Source organism: Macaca fascicularis, chromosome 2 (assembly GCF_037993035.2).
Source record: "Macaca fascicularis isolate 582-1 chromosome 2, T2T-MFA8v1.1".
Lineage (NCBI taxonomy): Eukaryota > Metazoa > Chordata > Mammalia > Primates > Cercopithecidae > Macaca > Macaca fascicularis.
The window spans coordinates 3,138,075-3,154,375 of record NC_088376.1 but is presented as its reverse complement, the minus strand read 5'-3'; the positions used below and the strand labels follow the sequence as shown (position 1 = coordinate 3,154,375).

General features: G+C 37.3%; 1 protein-coding gene and 1 pseudogene across 3 annotated transcripts in view; both read right to left on the bottom strand.

Annotated features, from left to right (window-relative positions):
- Positions 1 to 1,804: 1,804 nt before the first annotated feature.
- PPP1R2 (protein phosphatase 1 regulatory inhibitor subunit 2) overlaps positions 1,805 to 16,301 on the bottom strand; it is a 29,106-nt gene continuing 14,609 nt past the window's right edge. The window contains exons 3-7 of one of the 3 annotated variants that reach the window (XR_012430549.1): positions 12,329 to 12,406; positions 11,183 to 11,277; positions 10,268 to 10,799; positions 6,517 to 6,684; positions 1,805 to 4,431 (exon numbers count right to left, since the gene is read on the bottom strand). Coding sequence is in view for 2 of the 3 variants with exons in the window: in XM_005545332.5 (XP_005545389.1) it covers positions 4,385 to 4,431; positions 6,517 to 6,684; positions 11,183 to 11,277; positions 12,329 to 12,406 (388 nt within the window). In the remaining variant the exon portion in view is untranslated. Of the gene's footprint in view, positions 4,432 to 6,516; positions 6,685 to 10,267; positions 10,800 to 11,182; positions 11,278 to 12,328; positions 12,407 to 16,301 lie in introns of those variants that run through there. The other 2 variants (XM_005545332.5, XM_074030726.1) reach the window with 2 other exon arrangements.
- Positions 10,600 to 10,717, bottom strand: LOC123572084 (U6atac minor spliceosomal RNA; annotated as a pseudogene).

Genomic DNA, 16,301 nt, shown 5'->3' with positions numbered 1-16,301 from the left:
CAAGAATGTAAACGTGGCTTCCTATGTTCATTAGCTCTATTATTGGTAACACTTTTTCAGACTGAACCATTTTATTAGAACAAGGCTTCTATTCAGAAAAAGCTGCTTAGAATCTTCTTTGCTTAATAAGTGAGGTCAAATGATATTAAGATATAAAAAATGAGCCTGCAGAATCCTCTTCTATTTCTAGTCAACACTGTCATCAATCCACACACAATTAAACAGATAGGAACAATTTATAGGAGTTATCTTCCAATTGCAACAATTCCCATTGGTAATAGAACTGAAATGCTAACCACTTGGCAGACTTCACTGAAAAAAATTTCAGGTTGGGCAGTTGGGATAAAATCATGACTCAACACTTGCCAAATCCACCCTCATTTACCTACTCGCAGCATTTCCTCCCCCAAATAGTTCCTCAAATAAAAAACCAGATGAGTCAAATCCCAAAACCACTTGGCTGGAGTAACCAAGTTTGGGGGTATGAGCCACAGACCAGAGACACTTGTTATCTGCTCTTCTATTTTCTTGATGGGTAGCAGATGTGCTCTTGCCAACCAGCTATGCAAAGAGTTGATAGTGAGCACAAGACATTCCAGAAAACGGCTTGAGCAGCAGGTCTTTGGAATAATAGTTCTATCAGTACAAAACCACTGCAGCTTAGAACCAACCACAACTACAGATTCATCTGTCCTGAATATATAGTTTGCAGTTTCTTGCATAACTTACCAAAAATTAAAACCTTATGTTTGGCAAGTTGTATCCAATCCATCAATCCTCTGTGGTTATTGCTACCATGTCTTCCTTCTTTCACTGATAAACCATTCTCTTCCTTCTTTAGGAGGAAGTCCAAGTTTGATATATTAGAGACCCTGGCCTATTGCCCTACTTGGGATGTTATTTGATGGGCAAAGTGGGGTGGCTATAGTGAAATATATTTGAAAAAGGTAAAACTAAGTTTTAAATCGTTTCCTATAAGCAGAACTGCTCAGACTCTTTATTATAATAATGTACATAAGTTTCCAAGGGGTAGGGGAATAAAGTACATAGTATGTGCAAAGCTTATTATACCATTTTCATGGAACACTTTGTGGGATAAGGGTTTGATGGAACACACTGGGAAGTCCTGGGTTAGGTACATGTTGGTTTTTATAGGCGGGCATGGTTCTTGACTTGTTAAGACGTATTCTATGAAAAAAATCATGTTACGAGCTTGAAACAGTCTGCTAAGAAACAAACTTGCAAAACACAACCAAATGACATGCATTCATCTCCAGCCACTAGCTATTTGTGCTTTTGAGTGATTTTTCCTAGATGGCACACAAACTGCAAACAAAATTAAATTATTTCCATTTTTTCAGATTTTAAAAAATCCCAGAAGCTCAAACACCTGAAAAATGCTACTCCTAAAGCATACAGTTATGTATCAATAATCCATATACATTTATTTGTAAGGTACAATTTCTAAAATGTTTTCTACATCTAAAAATGTATGAATAAAGACCATGAAATTTAGATTTGGATTTAAATCCTGTCATTTAGCATATGTGAGGCACTAAAACTATTAATATGTAAGTGACCAAGAGCATTTTCCTCACTTACAAAGTGTAGATAAGAATGCTTGCTTTGTGTGGCAGTTTTGAGGATTAGATGTAAGGGACTGAGCACAATGCCACTACGAATAAAAAAACTACTCTGCCACAACGTAATCCATGATCCACTCCTGGTATCCAGAACACTTGGTCAATGGATTATGGTCTTGAGATAGTTAAGTAACAATAAAACAAAATCCACACACAGGCAATTGTCATATTATTGTATTTTATTACAGTATGTGTAGTGTATACTAACTTAAAGGGAAAAAAATGTAAACAAAATGAAAGTCATTGGGAAAATGGCATCTTGCTTTAATCTTCAACTGAAAGCTACCTTTAACAATCCATGTATACCATTATGTCAAATTTTAGTCTTCTCTGCAGAATTTTAGACAAATGAAAATGGACAATGTAACACCAAAGAGTTAAGCACAGAAAGCGATACTGATCAAAAAGCTGAAAGTAAAATCTACCTTGGCTAGAACTGAACATTCAGATCTGTCTCTCCAGAGGAAAATCTAACTTGAATCATAACGGTTCATATTTTGACTAGTTCATACCCTATCAATTAGCTACTTATGACTTGAACATACCTTTTCTCAGCTGCACCTGACAACCTAAAACCCCACTGGGCAATGCTGCTTGGCATGTCTTACTCCTCTGAAATCATCTACTTTCTAAAAACCAGAAAACGAGTTCGCTTGTGATTTAAATTTCAAAAAATAGTTGGTAGAAAACACAAAAAGAATCAACCGTTTAAAGTCTTATCCTTTCCTTCACTCTACAACAGCTACTTCTACAAAAAAAAAAAAAGAGTATGTGGATACTTTCTAAGAACTCAGAAACAAGAAAACCAAAATCAGAGGGTGCATGAATATATGTGCACTTATACAGACTGAATCTCTAATCCCCCAAGACAGATTTAAACAGGTAATCCCAACATTCCAAATTCAGAAAGCAGAGATAAACAGTTTTGTTTCTAAATCAGTGGTATTACTAGCTGAAATGTTTAGTAGAATACTGCACTTATAGTTCAGCAGTACTTTGATTATATGTCATTTAAAAAATCAAAATAATAACCATATTCCTCTAACAGCAAAGAATTCTCCCACTTTTTATTTTGAAACACTGGTATTTCCATAAACCTGCAAGTGGAAGATAAGCTGTTCAATAAAAGCCTTCATATATATGCATATATATACATATATATATATAAAATACAGACATTATTTTAGAAGTCTGTTCTGTTCATATAACAGATTATTTTGGTACTAACAAAAATTGTATACAATCCATCAATTGTATGGCTAGAAATGAAACCATCACTAAACCAAGACACACAGGGCTTTCCTGCACTTTGTTTAAGGAAAAAATTCCACATAATTCTTACTGTGTTAGAAGAATAAAGTACATTTGTCATAGTATACATTATCGTATTCCCTTAAAGCAGGGACTATTTAAAGTTTTTAAATTAAACAATGTCCAGGCTTACTTCTGTCTGTACATTCAGGAATAATCATGTCACTGGTTACATACAATTCTCATGCAAAAAAAAAAAACCTCAAAAAACAAACAACCCCTCAGTTGTTTTCTTAAGTCTAATTAAGCCAAACTAATAATAGCAATTTAATTAGTAAGCTTAAATCAGAGAGGTATAGAAATTCAGCAGTTAAACTGTTATTTCCTGCCTATAGTGCTGCTGCTACTCAATCTATTTTCTTCACGTTTAGAAGAATTCATAGGCATCGATGGTCAAAGTAAGAATTTCAACATTGCAGCAAACAACAGAAGAGTGACAAAGTCCCTAATGTCGTGACAATCTTAATGACCTTTAAAAGGTAAAGGATTGTGTGCGTGTGTGTGGAAAGGACTCTAGGAAATAAAAGGTAAAGGATTGTGTGTGTGTGTGTGTGGAAAGAAGTAGGAAATAAAAGGTAAAGGAGTGTGTGCGTATGTGTAGAAAGGAGTAGGAAATAAAAGCAGGAGGTTAAGACCGGTATTTAAAGGGAATGGTGAGATAGCTACATTAGAATATTTATTTTTTAAAAAACTGCTCTGAAGTCTGCCCAGTGTACCAAAAAGGTTAAAAAAAAAAAAAAAGAAAGAAAGAAACCCAAAAAACAGAGCAGACATTGGTGAAAGTTTAACCTGATAATTTATTTGTGGGGAAAAAAGCTAGTTTTGATGAGAAAAAGTTCAGTCCTTTCCTTGTAAATACAAAGAAACTCAACAGGAATTTTAAAGGTAGTAGGCCAGAAAATGCGACAGTAACTCTTATACTTCTTTTCAATTAAACAGATAAATCAAGTTGAAGACGAGTGTTAAAATACTATTCAGCCTGAATATTTATCAGTCTATATATCCTGTTGTTCAATTGGCTTTTGATTTAAAAAAAACAACAGATCAACAAACTTTATAAGAGCTACCACCACAGTTAAGAGTGATGAAAATAAATTAGTCCCCCCCCCGGAAAGATACTGTTTAACTTCTAAAGCATAAAAAGCTATATATCTTATACAAATTAACCAGTGTTTTTACAAAAGTAATGCAGTTTTGGACTGATGATATTACACTGTATTTGTGGTAAAGTACTAGGCACAAGAATATATATATCAATTAGGCATTTTCAGTCTAATCAGTCTCTAAGTTTACCATTTAATTCTTGGCAATATATAATAACTGGTATGCATTTTGGTACTTAAGTCATGAATTGTGGAGAGCAAGAAGCAATGTATTACAGTCACAGGGTTTATATCTAACAAACAATTGCAGTGTTGAACAAATCTCTTCTATGAACTTCGTAATTTGTTTTGCTGTTGGTCACTTGGAGTAGATCCTGCAAAGATAAAAGAAAAAGTCAACATAAATTGTTATATTTTGTCAACCCCGGCTAAAGTTCCCTTCTACTAGCATGCGTGATAAGCAAATATAAAAATTTTAAAAACAAATAAGGTGTATTTCATGTAGGCTGATTTAGACTGAAATAGAAGAATCTATATACTCCCCTAAATAGTCTAAAGAACAGAAGTGTCTACTTTCTGATAAACAGGTTTCAGATTGAACATTTCTGTAAATCACAGTTGGAAAGGTAAGAGTTTACGACAACTCAAATGTCCAGAGCCATAAAAAGATATATATTTATTACCTCAAAGCTATGAAATATCGCCTAAGAGTCCAAACATGTCATTTTTCTCCAATGAATTATGTGAATGGGGGAAGAAGGGGGGAAGGGAGGAGACTGACATTGTCCAAAAACTAATGGGTTCTATAGAACTCAGAGATCTTAAAAGCTGGTAAAATGTTAAGGGCCCAAAAAGGGTAGGGGATAAATAAGGTACTTATTTCCCTAAGTCTTATCCTATTCTTGTGGGTTTTGTAATGCTAAGCAGGATATACTCCTTTGCAAGGTGTACTTCATCTCCAGTTAAGAAAAATCAGGCACTGAGCTAATACAAAATTTTAATCCTCCATTAAACTTAAACAAAAAAATACATTTATGTACTAAATGTGTGAAATGTAATATCTTATAAGCAGAGACGGACAAAATGCCATAGTTATTTTTCCAAAGAAATGGCGTTAAACAAAAAACCCTACCTCTGTAACAAAAAATAAAATAAAAATGAAAATGGATAATAGAAACATACAACAGCTACTACTTAAGATGAAATTTGCTCAAATTAATATAAGTTAAACAGACGATGGAGTATATAATGGAAATGAAAGGCTATATGAAATAGACTAAAAGGCTGAAGCATATTATGGAATAACAAAAAGGACTGTGACCCTGACACTATGAGACAGTGACTCATCAGGCTGTATCATAGAATTATTCATATTTCATACAATGCTTACCAAAATGGTAATATAATAATAATTTAATTTCCTCAGACTTAACCACTCTGGGCACCACAAATAAAATGTTACACCTCCACTGAAAAGTATGAAGTTTGTAAGTACAAGGAGTAGATAGTGGGCACAAAAATTTTCTTTTTTTTTCTTTTCTTTTTTTTTTTTTTTTTGAGACGGAGTCTCGCTCTGTAGCCCAGGCTGGAGTGCAGTGGCCGGATCTCAGCTCACTGCAAGCTCCGCCTCCCGGGTTCACGCCATTCTCCGGCCTCAGCCTCCCGAGTAGCTGGGACTACAGGCGCCCGCCACCTCGCCCGGCTATTTTTTTGTATTTCTTAGTAGAGACGGGGTTTTACTGTGTTAGCCAGGATGGTCTCGATCTCCTGACCTCGTGATCCGCCCATCTCGGCCTCCCAAAGTGCTGGGATTACAGGCTTGAGCCACCGCGCCCGGCCGACAAAAATTTTCATTAGTGGTGCAGAAGATTCACCTTCATTAAATACCAGAATGACGGTTCATAAAAGTTAACTAAAGCCTATTTCCTAGGACAGATTAGGAGTTGCTAGGCTGCAGGGGCTGGGTGTCTAAGACTGAAAAATAAAAACAAAACCAAAAACAGTTAAATAACTGTGAATCCAATAGTCAAAAGAATCCACATTAGAAAGATATGACATATTTTGTACCTAAAGGGATGTAAAAACAAATATTCCATACTAAAAACATGCTTCATTTAAAAAAATTTTAAACGTTAGATCGTTATGACAAATACAACATGACCTAAAACATTCAAAACAAAATATAGCCTAATATGAAGACAAACATCCTGGCCTAAAGGCAAGTAAACCATAAGAAAGCCATATAATAAAACATATGGTCTAAAATCAAATCAACTCTGGGTATAAAAACTTTATTATTCTGAAATTGGCCACGGGGGTTAAAATTTTAGAAGTATTTGGTATAATAAAGTGAATCTCAGCAAAATTTTGTTTTTTCACAAGTTTAAAGCAAAATAAAGTCTATGATCTTAGACACAGAGCATCACAAAAGTCTCAGTGACATTTTCCAAACATCTAACCTTGATTTGATTCTTCCGTATTCATGCTTTCTCCATCTGCAGTCTCTAACATTTCTTCATCTTCATCATCATCATGTAGGTCTTTTGAAATTAATTGTCTAGCTAGTTTGATATTGAGTCCTTCATTGTAGTGAAGCTTCCTTTTCATTTCAAATTGTCGCTTTTTTTCTATAAGATGAAAAATGTAAACTTAGGAAGTTTGATCTCAAGGATTGGCCCACACCTGTTTTATAAATAAAATTTTATTGAAACAGTCATGCTCATTTGTTTTTGTCATGCTTAAGGTTGCTTTTGTGTTCAATGGCAGAGTTGAGTAGTTCGTAATAGAGACCACTGGACCTGCAAAATTTAAAATATTTACTATCTGGCATTCATCTCGATGGAAAAACAGGAATATATCCAGCCATTAGAAATTGTATTTGTGAAGAAAGATTAAAGCTATGGGAAAATCATCCAGAAAGAGTTAAATGGTGAAAAAAAAAACGAGTTACACCACCATATACTATATTTATTATGTACAATGCCTGTCACATACACACACACAGAGAAAAATAAGACTCAGCAATTAACAGTGGTTAACTCTGAGTCAAGGAACAATGAAGTAGTTTTAATATTTTATTATCTTCTATTATTATAATTAAGAAAAAATCTTTTAAAACAATTCTTACCTGTTAAGAAAGTGCCATGATTTAAGACATTGCTGGCTAAAAACATAACCTCATTTTCAGAGTAATTTTAAGAAAAACCTATTATAAAGTAATGATGAAGTGACTCCAAATTATTCTTTCATTCTAGTCTTCACCATAGAAACATAAAGCTGGCAGCAATTCAACACAACTGATCACATTTTATTAATAGTTGCTCTTTAAAGAGGAACTATTTATGAATACATCATTTTAAGGTTTTTAACTTTCCTTAGATCAGAAAATTAAAAAAAAAAAAAAAAGCAACAACAGAAAAGGGGGGGCCAATATAAAATTGCCAGCTATTTAAAATCATTCACCGTTGTTTTCTTTTTTTCTCGATGGAGTTTCACTCATTGCCCAGGCTGGAGTGCAATGGTGCGATCTTGGCTCACTGCAACCTTAGCCTCCTGGGTTTAAGTGATTCTCCTGCCTCAGCCTCCCGAGTAGCTGGGATCACAGGCATGTGCCACCACTCCTGGCTAATTTTTGTGTTTTAGTAGAGATGGGGTTTCACCATGTTGGCCAGGCTGGTATCGAACTCCTGACCTCAGGTGATCCACCTGCCTTGGCCTCCCAAAGTGCTGGGATTACAGGCATGAGCCACCATGCCCAGCTTCACCATTGTTTTATTAAAAATTTCATTAAAATATTTCAATGTCAAAAAAGCACGGAGGCTGGATGCTAGGGCTCATGCCTGTAATCCCAGGAGTTCAGGACCAGCCTGGGCAACAAGGCAAGATCCTATCTCTACAAAAAAATTTAAAAACATTAGCTGGGCGTGGTGGTACACGACTGTGGTCCCAGCTACTGGGAAGGTTGAGATGGAAGGATTGGCTGAGCTTAGAAGGCTGAGACTGCAGTTAGTCGCAACTATGCCATTGCACTCCAGCCTGGGTTGACAAGCGAGACCCTAGCTCAAAAATTATTTTTTAAAAAGCAGAGATATCCCTCAATAAAGGTATTTAAAGTACTTTCTTCTTTTTTAAAAATTTTAATTTTTAGAGATGAGATCTCACTGTTGCCCAGGTTGGCTTCCAACTTCTAGGCTCAAGCAGTCCTCCCACCTCAGCCTCCCAAGCAGCTGGAACTACAGGTGCATGCCGCCACACCTGGCCTCCAAAGTACTTTCTCTTTGTTTGTTTTTTTTACCAGAGACGGGGTTTCACCATGTAGGTCAGGCTGGTCTTGAACTCCTGACCTCAAGTGATCCACCTGCCTTGACCTCCCAAAGCGCTAGGATTACAGGTGTGAGCCACCGCACCTGGCCAGTACTTTCTTAATTCCCTAAGCTTTTATCAATATCTATACTTATATTTTTAAAACTTATACTAAAGGCCAAGCGCAGTGGCTCATGCCTGCAATCCCAGCACTTTGGGAGGCCAAGGCAGGCAGATCACGAGGTCAGGAGTTCGACACCATCCTGACTAACACGGTGAAACCCTGTCTCTACTAAAAATACAAATAATTTGCTGGGCATGGTGGCACGCATCTGTAATCCCAGCTACTCAGGAGGCTGAGGCAGGAGGATCACTTGAACCCAGGAGACAGAGGTTGCAATGAGCAGAGATCACGCCACTGCTCTCCAGCCTGGGCAACAGAGCAGGACTCTGTCTCAAAAAAAAAAAAAAAAAAAAAGAACTGTAATAATTACCCAGTTTAGACAATAAAGTATATGAACATACAGTAAACATTCTGCCATGGACATAATGATTTATATAGTTTTTAAATCATTACAAGTTGAGTTATAATTTAATTCCCTATTCTTGGTTAAAGATTTCTGATTTCCCCCCTTTATGTTTTCAATGTTTCTTTTGGTTTGTTTTTATTTTGTGAAGGTACATCAGCAATTTTCAATGTTTGTAAGACATATATATATATAATATATTGTGCATTTGTTCTATTATTTTCTCAGTATAAGCCAGTGTTTTTCAAACTGTGCATCATGATTATTTGTTTATTTAAGATAAAGTCTCACTCTGTCACCCAGGCTGGAGTGCAGTGGCATGATACCGGTTTACTACAACCTCCACCTCCCAGGTTCAAGCGATTCTTGTGCCCCAGCCTACCGAGTAGCTGGGATTAGAGGTGCACAACACCATGCCTGGCTAATTTTTAATAGAGGTGAGGTTTCGCCATGTTGGCCAGGCTGGTCTCAAACTCCTGGCCTCAAGAGATCCTCCTGCCTCAGACTCCCAAAGTGCTGGGATTACAGGCGTGAGCCACCGTGCCCGGCCATCATGATTCTTTATTAAGTCATAACTAGCATTTAAAAAGGTTAAGGTAGACTATTTATATGAACACAACAAGTGAATTATTCTTTTTATACCTACTTTTACTTTTTATGGGGGAATATCTGAAGTTGTTAAAAGTTAACATTTAGTGAGTCCTCACAATATGCCAAGATCAGTGCTAAGTGCTTTAATTGTTTTAACTCATTTAATAGTCACCAAAATATTTTTACAGCTCCCAATTTAGAAATGAGAAAACCGAGGCTCAGAGAAATTATGCAAATTAGCCAAGTAGCATACCTGGAGCACAAACTTAGGTTTGTCTCCATAGACAATAATCTTAATTGCTATGTTGTGAGTTACAATTTTCTCCCTAAGCTGTCTGCTGTCAATAGACAAACATTTTTCAGCCATGTAACATCTATATAATTCAATAACAACCCCACCAGTGGAACATGAATTAATGAAATTATAATTAGTCAAATGGCTCCCCCTGCCGGTTGACTCGTGGAATTACAACTTGAGAAAAAGATCCCTCAATTAAAACTGACAGTATGCATTCACAAAAAATTCCTTATTCTCAATAGATCATGTTTTTAAAGAGTAACGAGGAAACAAACTCCAGAAACTATTTCTATTTGAAATACTTCTCAAGGATCTTTTGGGGTATATTTTGGGAAAATAAATCGGAAGTCACTCAAAGTTGAAGAGAGATAATACAACTTGAGAATATGCTACATGTAAAATTTCTCTCGTACAAATATTAGGCTCAGACCACCACAGCTCTGTTGAACAGGCTATGTTCTGAAGATGGCAGGGAAGACTAGCAAATGATACCTTAGCAGCTATACGACCAAGATCCAGAGACTTCGTTCTAAAGCTTCTCAGTTTCTTCCCAGGATAGGTAGTCCCTACGCTGCAACACTTGAGGTAGGTTTCTACCGTATTTTCCTTCTTCCTCTTTTTTGTGAGTATGTGCTTTTCTTGTATCTTTCCCCTCTACTCGAAGGCTTGGATTTTCCTTTAAAAATAGTTGCAAATAAACTATATACAATTTTTTAATTCTTGAGAAGATTATACATTCACATGAATCAAAAAGTATAAAATGCAACAAGATAAGACACATTCCTTTTCTCCCAGCCTCCACAGGTAACCACTTTTACTTGTGGAAACAGAAAAGCATGAGCAGGCAGCAATGCCTTAAATGTGTATGTGCTGAATGGCCTACAAGACCCTCTTCCATCCCTGTGAAGGGGAGGGCTGTCTCCATCTCCTTTCCTGTGACGCTCCTGCTCCTTTTGATTGGTGGGACCTAATACAGACCTTCACTCTGCATCACGTTGGTTCATTTGTGAAGCTGCACCACTGTCTAACAACAGAAAAAACATACGCAATTGGGAAATCAGCTCTTCCAGCTATCCACTTGAAGACCATCCAAACACTCAATGACTTGAAAAGCATTAATTTAAAAAGTATTCACTGAATATCTACTCTGCACTAAAAAGTACAAAGAAAATAATACTTATAATTACTTTAAAGATGGTAATACTTCCCCATATTCTTGAAATCAGGGGTAAAAAACTGTTACACAACAAAACACACAAGTAGTATCTGAATTTTAAAGATGTTGCTTTCATTTTCCCCCACTCTGTGTCCCCAAAATGAAAACGATTTGCTCATCTTCCAAATAATGGATTTATCTTAGCAAAAAGTACTAGCATCATGCTGCAAGCAGTAAAGGAAATAAACTACCTCGTTCTTCAGGTGAGAGGTCACTATCCTCCTCTCCACTGCTTTCTTGTTCCTGAATCCGATACTTTGGCTCCAAGCCTTCAGCAGCAGCTAACCTATGCAACCATCACGTAAAAAGACATTAACAGTGATGTTTTGGTATTATTTAAGAGCCTTATTCAACTGTTCATTCTTACAAAAACATCTGAAGATCATTATGTGCTAGCTATAACCTGATGAGGAAAATAAAAAGCAAGAGAGCAGAAATGGGCTGGGCATGATGGTACACGCCTGTGGTCCTAGCTACTCGGAAGGCCGAGGTGGGAGGACTGGCTAAACCCAGGAGTTTGAGGTTGCAATGAGCTGTGATTGCGCCTCTGCACTCCAGCCTGAGTGACAGAACAAGGCCCTGTCTCAAAAAAAAAAAAAAAAAAGGAATAAAAAGAGTAGAAATGGGCATAGAAACGAGTAAGCAACAAGAACAGTGGAATGGGTGTTAGAAATCAATAAGCAGTAAAGGAAGAGTGCTTTCATGAATTAACTTATGTTTGCCTTTCTCACTGCTACCTTTAAAAACAGGAGGCAGGGGCCAGGCATGGTGGTTCACCCCTGTAATCCCAGAACTTTGGGAGGCTAGGCCGGTGGATCTCTTAAGATCAAGGGTTCAAGACCAGCCTGGCCAATATGGCAAAACCCCGTCTCTACTAAAAATACAAAAAGTAGCCAGGCGTGGTGGCATGTCCCTGTAACCCCAGCTACTACTGGGGAGGCTGAGGCATGAGAACTGCTTGAACTTGGGAGGTGGAGGTTGCAGTGAGTTGAGATCACACCACTGCACTCCACCCTGAGTGACAGGGCGAGACTCTGTCTCAAAAAAATAAAAATAAAAACATCCACAAGGAAGTGACACATTTCAGTATCCCAAGTTCAGGTAAGCTGGTCTTCCTGCCACCTACATACCTTGATTTTAATCAAGAGACAAGATGATAAAAGTTGGTGACTCAGAAGGTGAAAAAAGGGGAAAAAAAGGAAAAAAAAGTTGGCATAAAAAAGTTGATAAACAGCCTTTTCTTTCTGCTTATACAGGAAAAGCAATGTAGAATGCTTTTAACTCTGCATAATTAAAAACAGCCTAAGTGAAACTGTGCTCCAGTCATTAGTACTTACTTCTTGGCTAAGATGTCTGGCGCCATGGCTTCAGTGGTCTCAGTGTCACTACACGCATCTTCATCATCACCCATCATACTAGTATGACAAGCATATTGTAATTAATACCTGAAACATAAATTTTCAGCCACAAAAACAAGGTAGAAAAACAATTCTATCAACCTACTTAACATATCAATGTATTTATAGCTCTGTTGTTATCTTTGAGGTTTAACTTTATATAGTTCCTATTCAATACAAATACTTAAAAGTATAGCACCCAATCAAGAAAAGACTCCAAATGATTGAAAAAAAATAACAAATACAGTCTGCCTGCGATATCCATAGGATCCACATCCATAAATTCAACCAACTGTGGATTGAAAATAGCCGGAGAAAACAAAAATTTCAGCTGTACTAAACATGTAGGCTTTTTTAATATCATTATTCCCTAAATGGTACAGTAACAACTATTTGCATAGTATTTACATTTTATTAGGTAATATAAGTAACCTAGAGATGATTTAAAATATAAAGGAGGATGTGCATAATTATATACATCTACAATGCCATTTTATATCAGAGACTTGACTGAGGATTTTGGTATCTGAGGGAGGTCCTGAAACCCCCATGGATAATGAGGAAAAACTGTACTGAAAACATAAATGATCTGGAAAAAAAAAAAACACTACAAAGTTCCAATTATTTCATCCAGTGGGAAGGAACAAGTAATGCAAAGTAACTCACTGTCTGGTTTTAGAACATGCATTTCTACATCAATCTTAAGATAGAAACAAATGATCTATGCAGATACAAGACTGAGTGAAATAACAAAATTATATCCCAAAGACCTAGTTCTGGAAGTTTACAAGTGATTTAGCTTTCTCACTCTACCCTCTAATGAAAAATTTGCTCCACACTTCAGTGCAAAAATGGGCATCCTTAATTCTTAAGCCACTGGGAAGTATATAAAGCAGAACTCCGCTATTTATAAAATACTGCCAGTTTATACATTTCCTGGTTAATGAAGGTGACAAGTCCTACAGTTTAGATGATGCTCTTTTTTTCTAAGGGAAGTTGAAATAAACTGATCTATATTATTGAGTTTAATTAAGCAGAATAGGGTAAAATAAACATTTTGTTAATTCATAGAATTGTTGTATATAGAAGCAATAACTTCTTGTATACTAACTGTAAGATTCTTAGGTAATAAGACATGATGTTTCTATAAAAAGTATCTTCAGTTAAATAAAACTTTTTTTTTTTGAGACAGGGTCTCACTCTATCACCCAGGAGTGCAGTGGCACCATCATGGCTCACTACAACCTCGACTTCCCGGGCTCAAGTGATACTCCCACCTAAACCTCTTGTGTAGCTGGGACTCCAGGCATGTGCTACCATTCCTGGCTTAATTCTTTTTATTTTTTGTAGAGACAGGGTCTCTCTATGTTGCCCAGGCTCATCTCCAATTCCTGAGCTCAAGCAAACCTCCCACCTCAGCCTCCTAAAGTGCTGGGATTACAAGGGTGAGCTACCATGGCTGGTCAAATAAAACTCTCAAAAAGAAAAAAAAAGTCATGGAAAGAAATGATAAAACCGAGTGATGAACTGATAAAAGCAGGACACAGGTATCTCTGCATACACACAGCCTCAATTACTTAGGGACCAAATAACTTCTCTGGTTATTTGAATGGCAAATATCTACCATTCAAATTATATTTATAAAAAGTCAAAAAATAATGGCCATAGCTATTTTGAAAATCTTTTTTTCTTTTTCTTTGGAGACAAGGTCTCCCTCTGTCATCCAGGTTGGAGTGCAATGATGTGATCATGGCTAACTGCAGCTTCAACCTCCTGGGCTCAAACAATCCTCCTGCCTCAGCCTCCTAGGTAGCTGGGACTACAAGTACACACCACTACCTCTGGATAATTTTACTTATTTTATTTGAGACAGTTTCGCTCTGGTTGCCCAGGCTGGAGTGCAATGGCGCGATCTCAGCTCACTGCAACCTCTGCCTCCCAGGTTCAAGTGATTGTCCTGCCTCAGCCTCCCGAGTAGTTGGGATTACAGGCGCCCACCACCACACCTGGAAATTGTTATGTATTTTCAGTAGAAACAAGGTTTCACCATGTTGGCCAGGCTGGTCTTGAACTCCTGACCTCAGGTGATCCACCTGCCTCGGCCTCCCAAAGTGCTGGGATTATAGGCGTGCACTGCTGCGCCTAGCCAAATTTTTAAAATTTTTTTGTGGAGGTAAGAGTCTCACTCTGTTGCCCAGGTTGGTCTTGAACTCCTGGGCAAGAGTTCTTTGGGGAAGGGCGTGGTGGCTCATGCCTGTAATCCCAGCACTTTGGGAGGCTGAGGCAGGTGGATCACTTGAGGTCAGGAGTTCGAGACCAGCTTGGCTAACATGGTGAAACCCTGTCAATACTAAAAATACAAAAATTAGCTGGGCGTGGTAGTGGGTGCCTGTAATCCCAGCTACTTGGGAGGCTGAGGCACGAGAATCTCTTGAACCTCAGACACAGAGATTGCAGTGAGCCGAGATTGTGCCACTGCTCTCCAACCTGGGTGGAGAAAAAAGAGTTCTTTGGGAGGCTAAGTGATCCTCCTGCTTCAGGCTCCCAAAGTGCTGAGATTATGTTGACCCACTGCAGCTGGCATCAACTATTTTTCTAAATCATGTCTGATCTTAATTCTCTTAGGATACTTATCCCCAACTAACACAAGTGAGGACGGCCACTACATTTAATAAAAAGAAAGAACACTCTGATTTTGGATTCTGGCACAATAAAGGTTTTAACACATGTTTTAGAAGTCAGGTACGCTGGTGTGTGCCCACAGTCAGCTACTTGGGAGGCAGAGGAGGGAGAATCACTTGAATCGGGAGTTCCAGGCTGTAGTGTGCTATGACTGTGCCCGTTAATAGTCACTGCACTGGGTAACATAGCGAGATCTTGTATCTTTATTTTTTTTTGGAAGATTTTTAAAGTATATACCTGCAATTTAGGAGAAAAATAAGAATATAAACCTCTTTTTAACATGCGTATTTTTTTTTAACTAATTGTAATTTTATTGTTTTTCCTCCCCTCTATTTTTATTTCAATAGGTTTTTGGGAAATAAGTAGTGTTTGGTTACATGGGTAAGTTCCTCAGTGGTGACTTCTGAGATTTTGGTGCACCCATCACCCGAGCAATGTACACTGTACCCAATGTGTAATCTTTTATCCCTCTCCCCGCTTCACCCCTCCCACCCCATCCCCAAAGTCCACTGTATCATTCTTATGGCTTTGTGTCCTCATAGCTTAGCTCCCGCTTATAAATGAGAACATATGAGGTCTGGTTTTCCATTCCTGGGTTACTTCACTTAGAGTAATGGTCTCCAACTCCATCCAGGTTGCTGTGAATGCCATTATTTTGTTCCTTTTTATATATATTTCATGGTATATACATATATACCATAAAAAATGTGTATTTTTTCACTCAGATTTCATTAGTATTGAGTTTCAGCATCTGTACCTATTTCATTATTTCATGTTTTTTATTTTTACTGTTTTTGTTAGTAACAGGTTATTTCAAATTATCTTCCAAAGTCTTCACCCACTGACTTAAAATACAGTAGTTCTTAACTCTTTCTTCTTTCATTACAGAACAAATGGAAAACTGCAGTTAACTCTATTTTAATGGTAACTTCTGGATTTATGCTGTCTTAATTCAATGACAAAATATTTTAATCTTGGAAATCTTTTATTTTTTTCAATACAAGGTAGGTAGGGCATAACTTTTTTCTTTCCTTTTTTTTTTGTAGACAGAAAGAGTCTTACTATGTTGCTTAGGCTGATCTTGATCTCCTGGCCTGAAGCAATATTCCCACCTCTGCCTCTGTAATCTCAAAGTGCTGGGAGTACAGGCATGAGTCACCATTCCCAGCCAAGGTATTATCTTTTTGTTTGTTTGTTTGTTTGAGACAGTGTTTTGCTCTTGTTGCCCAGG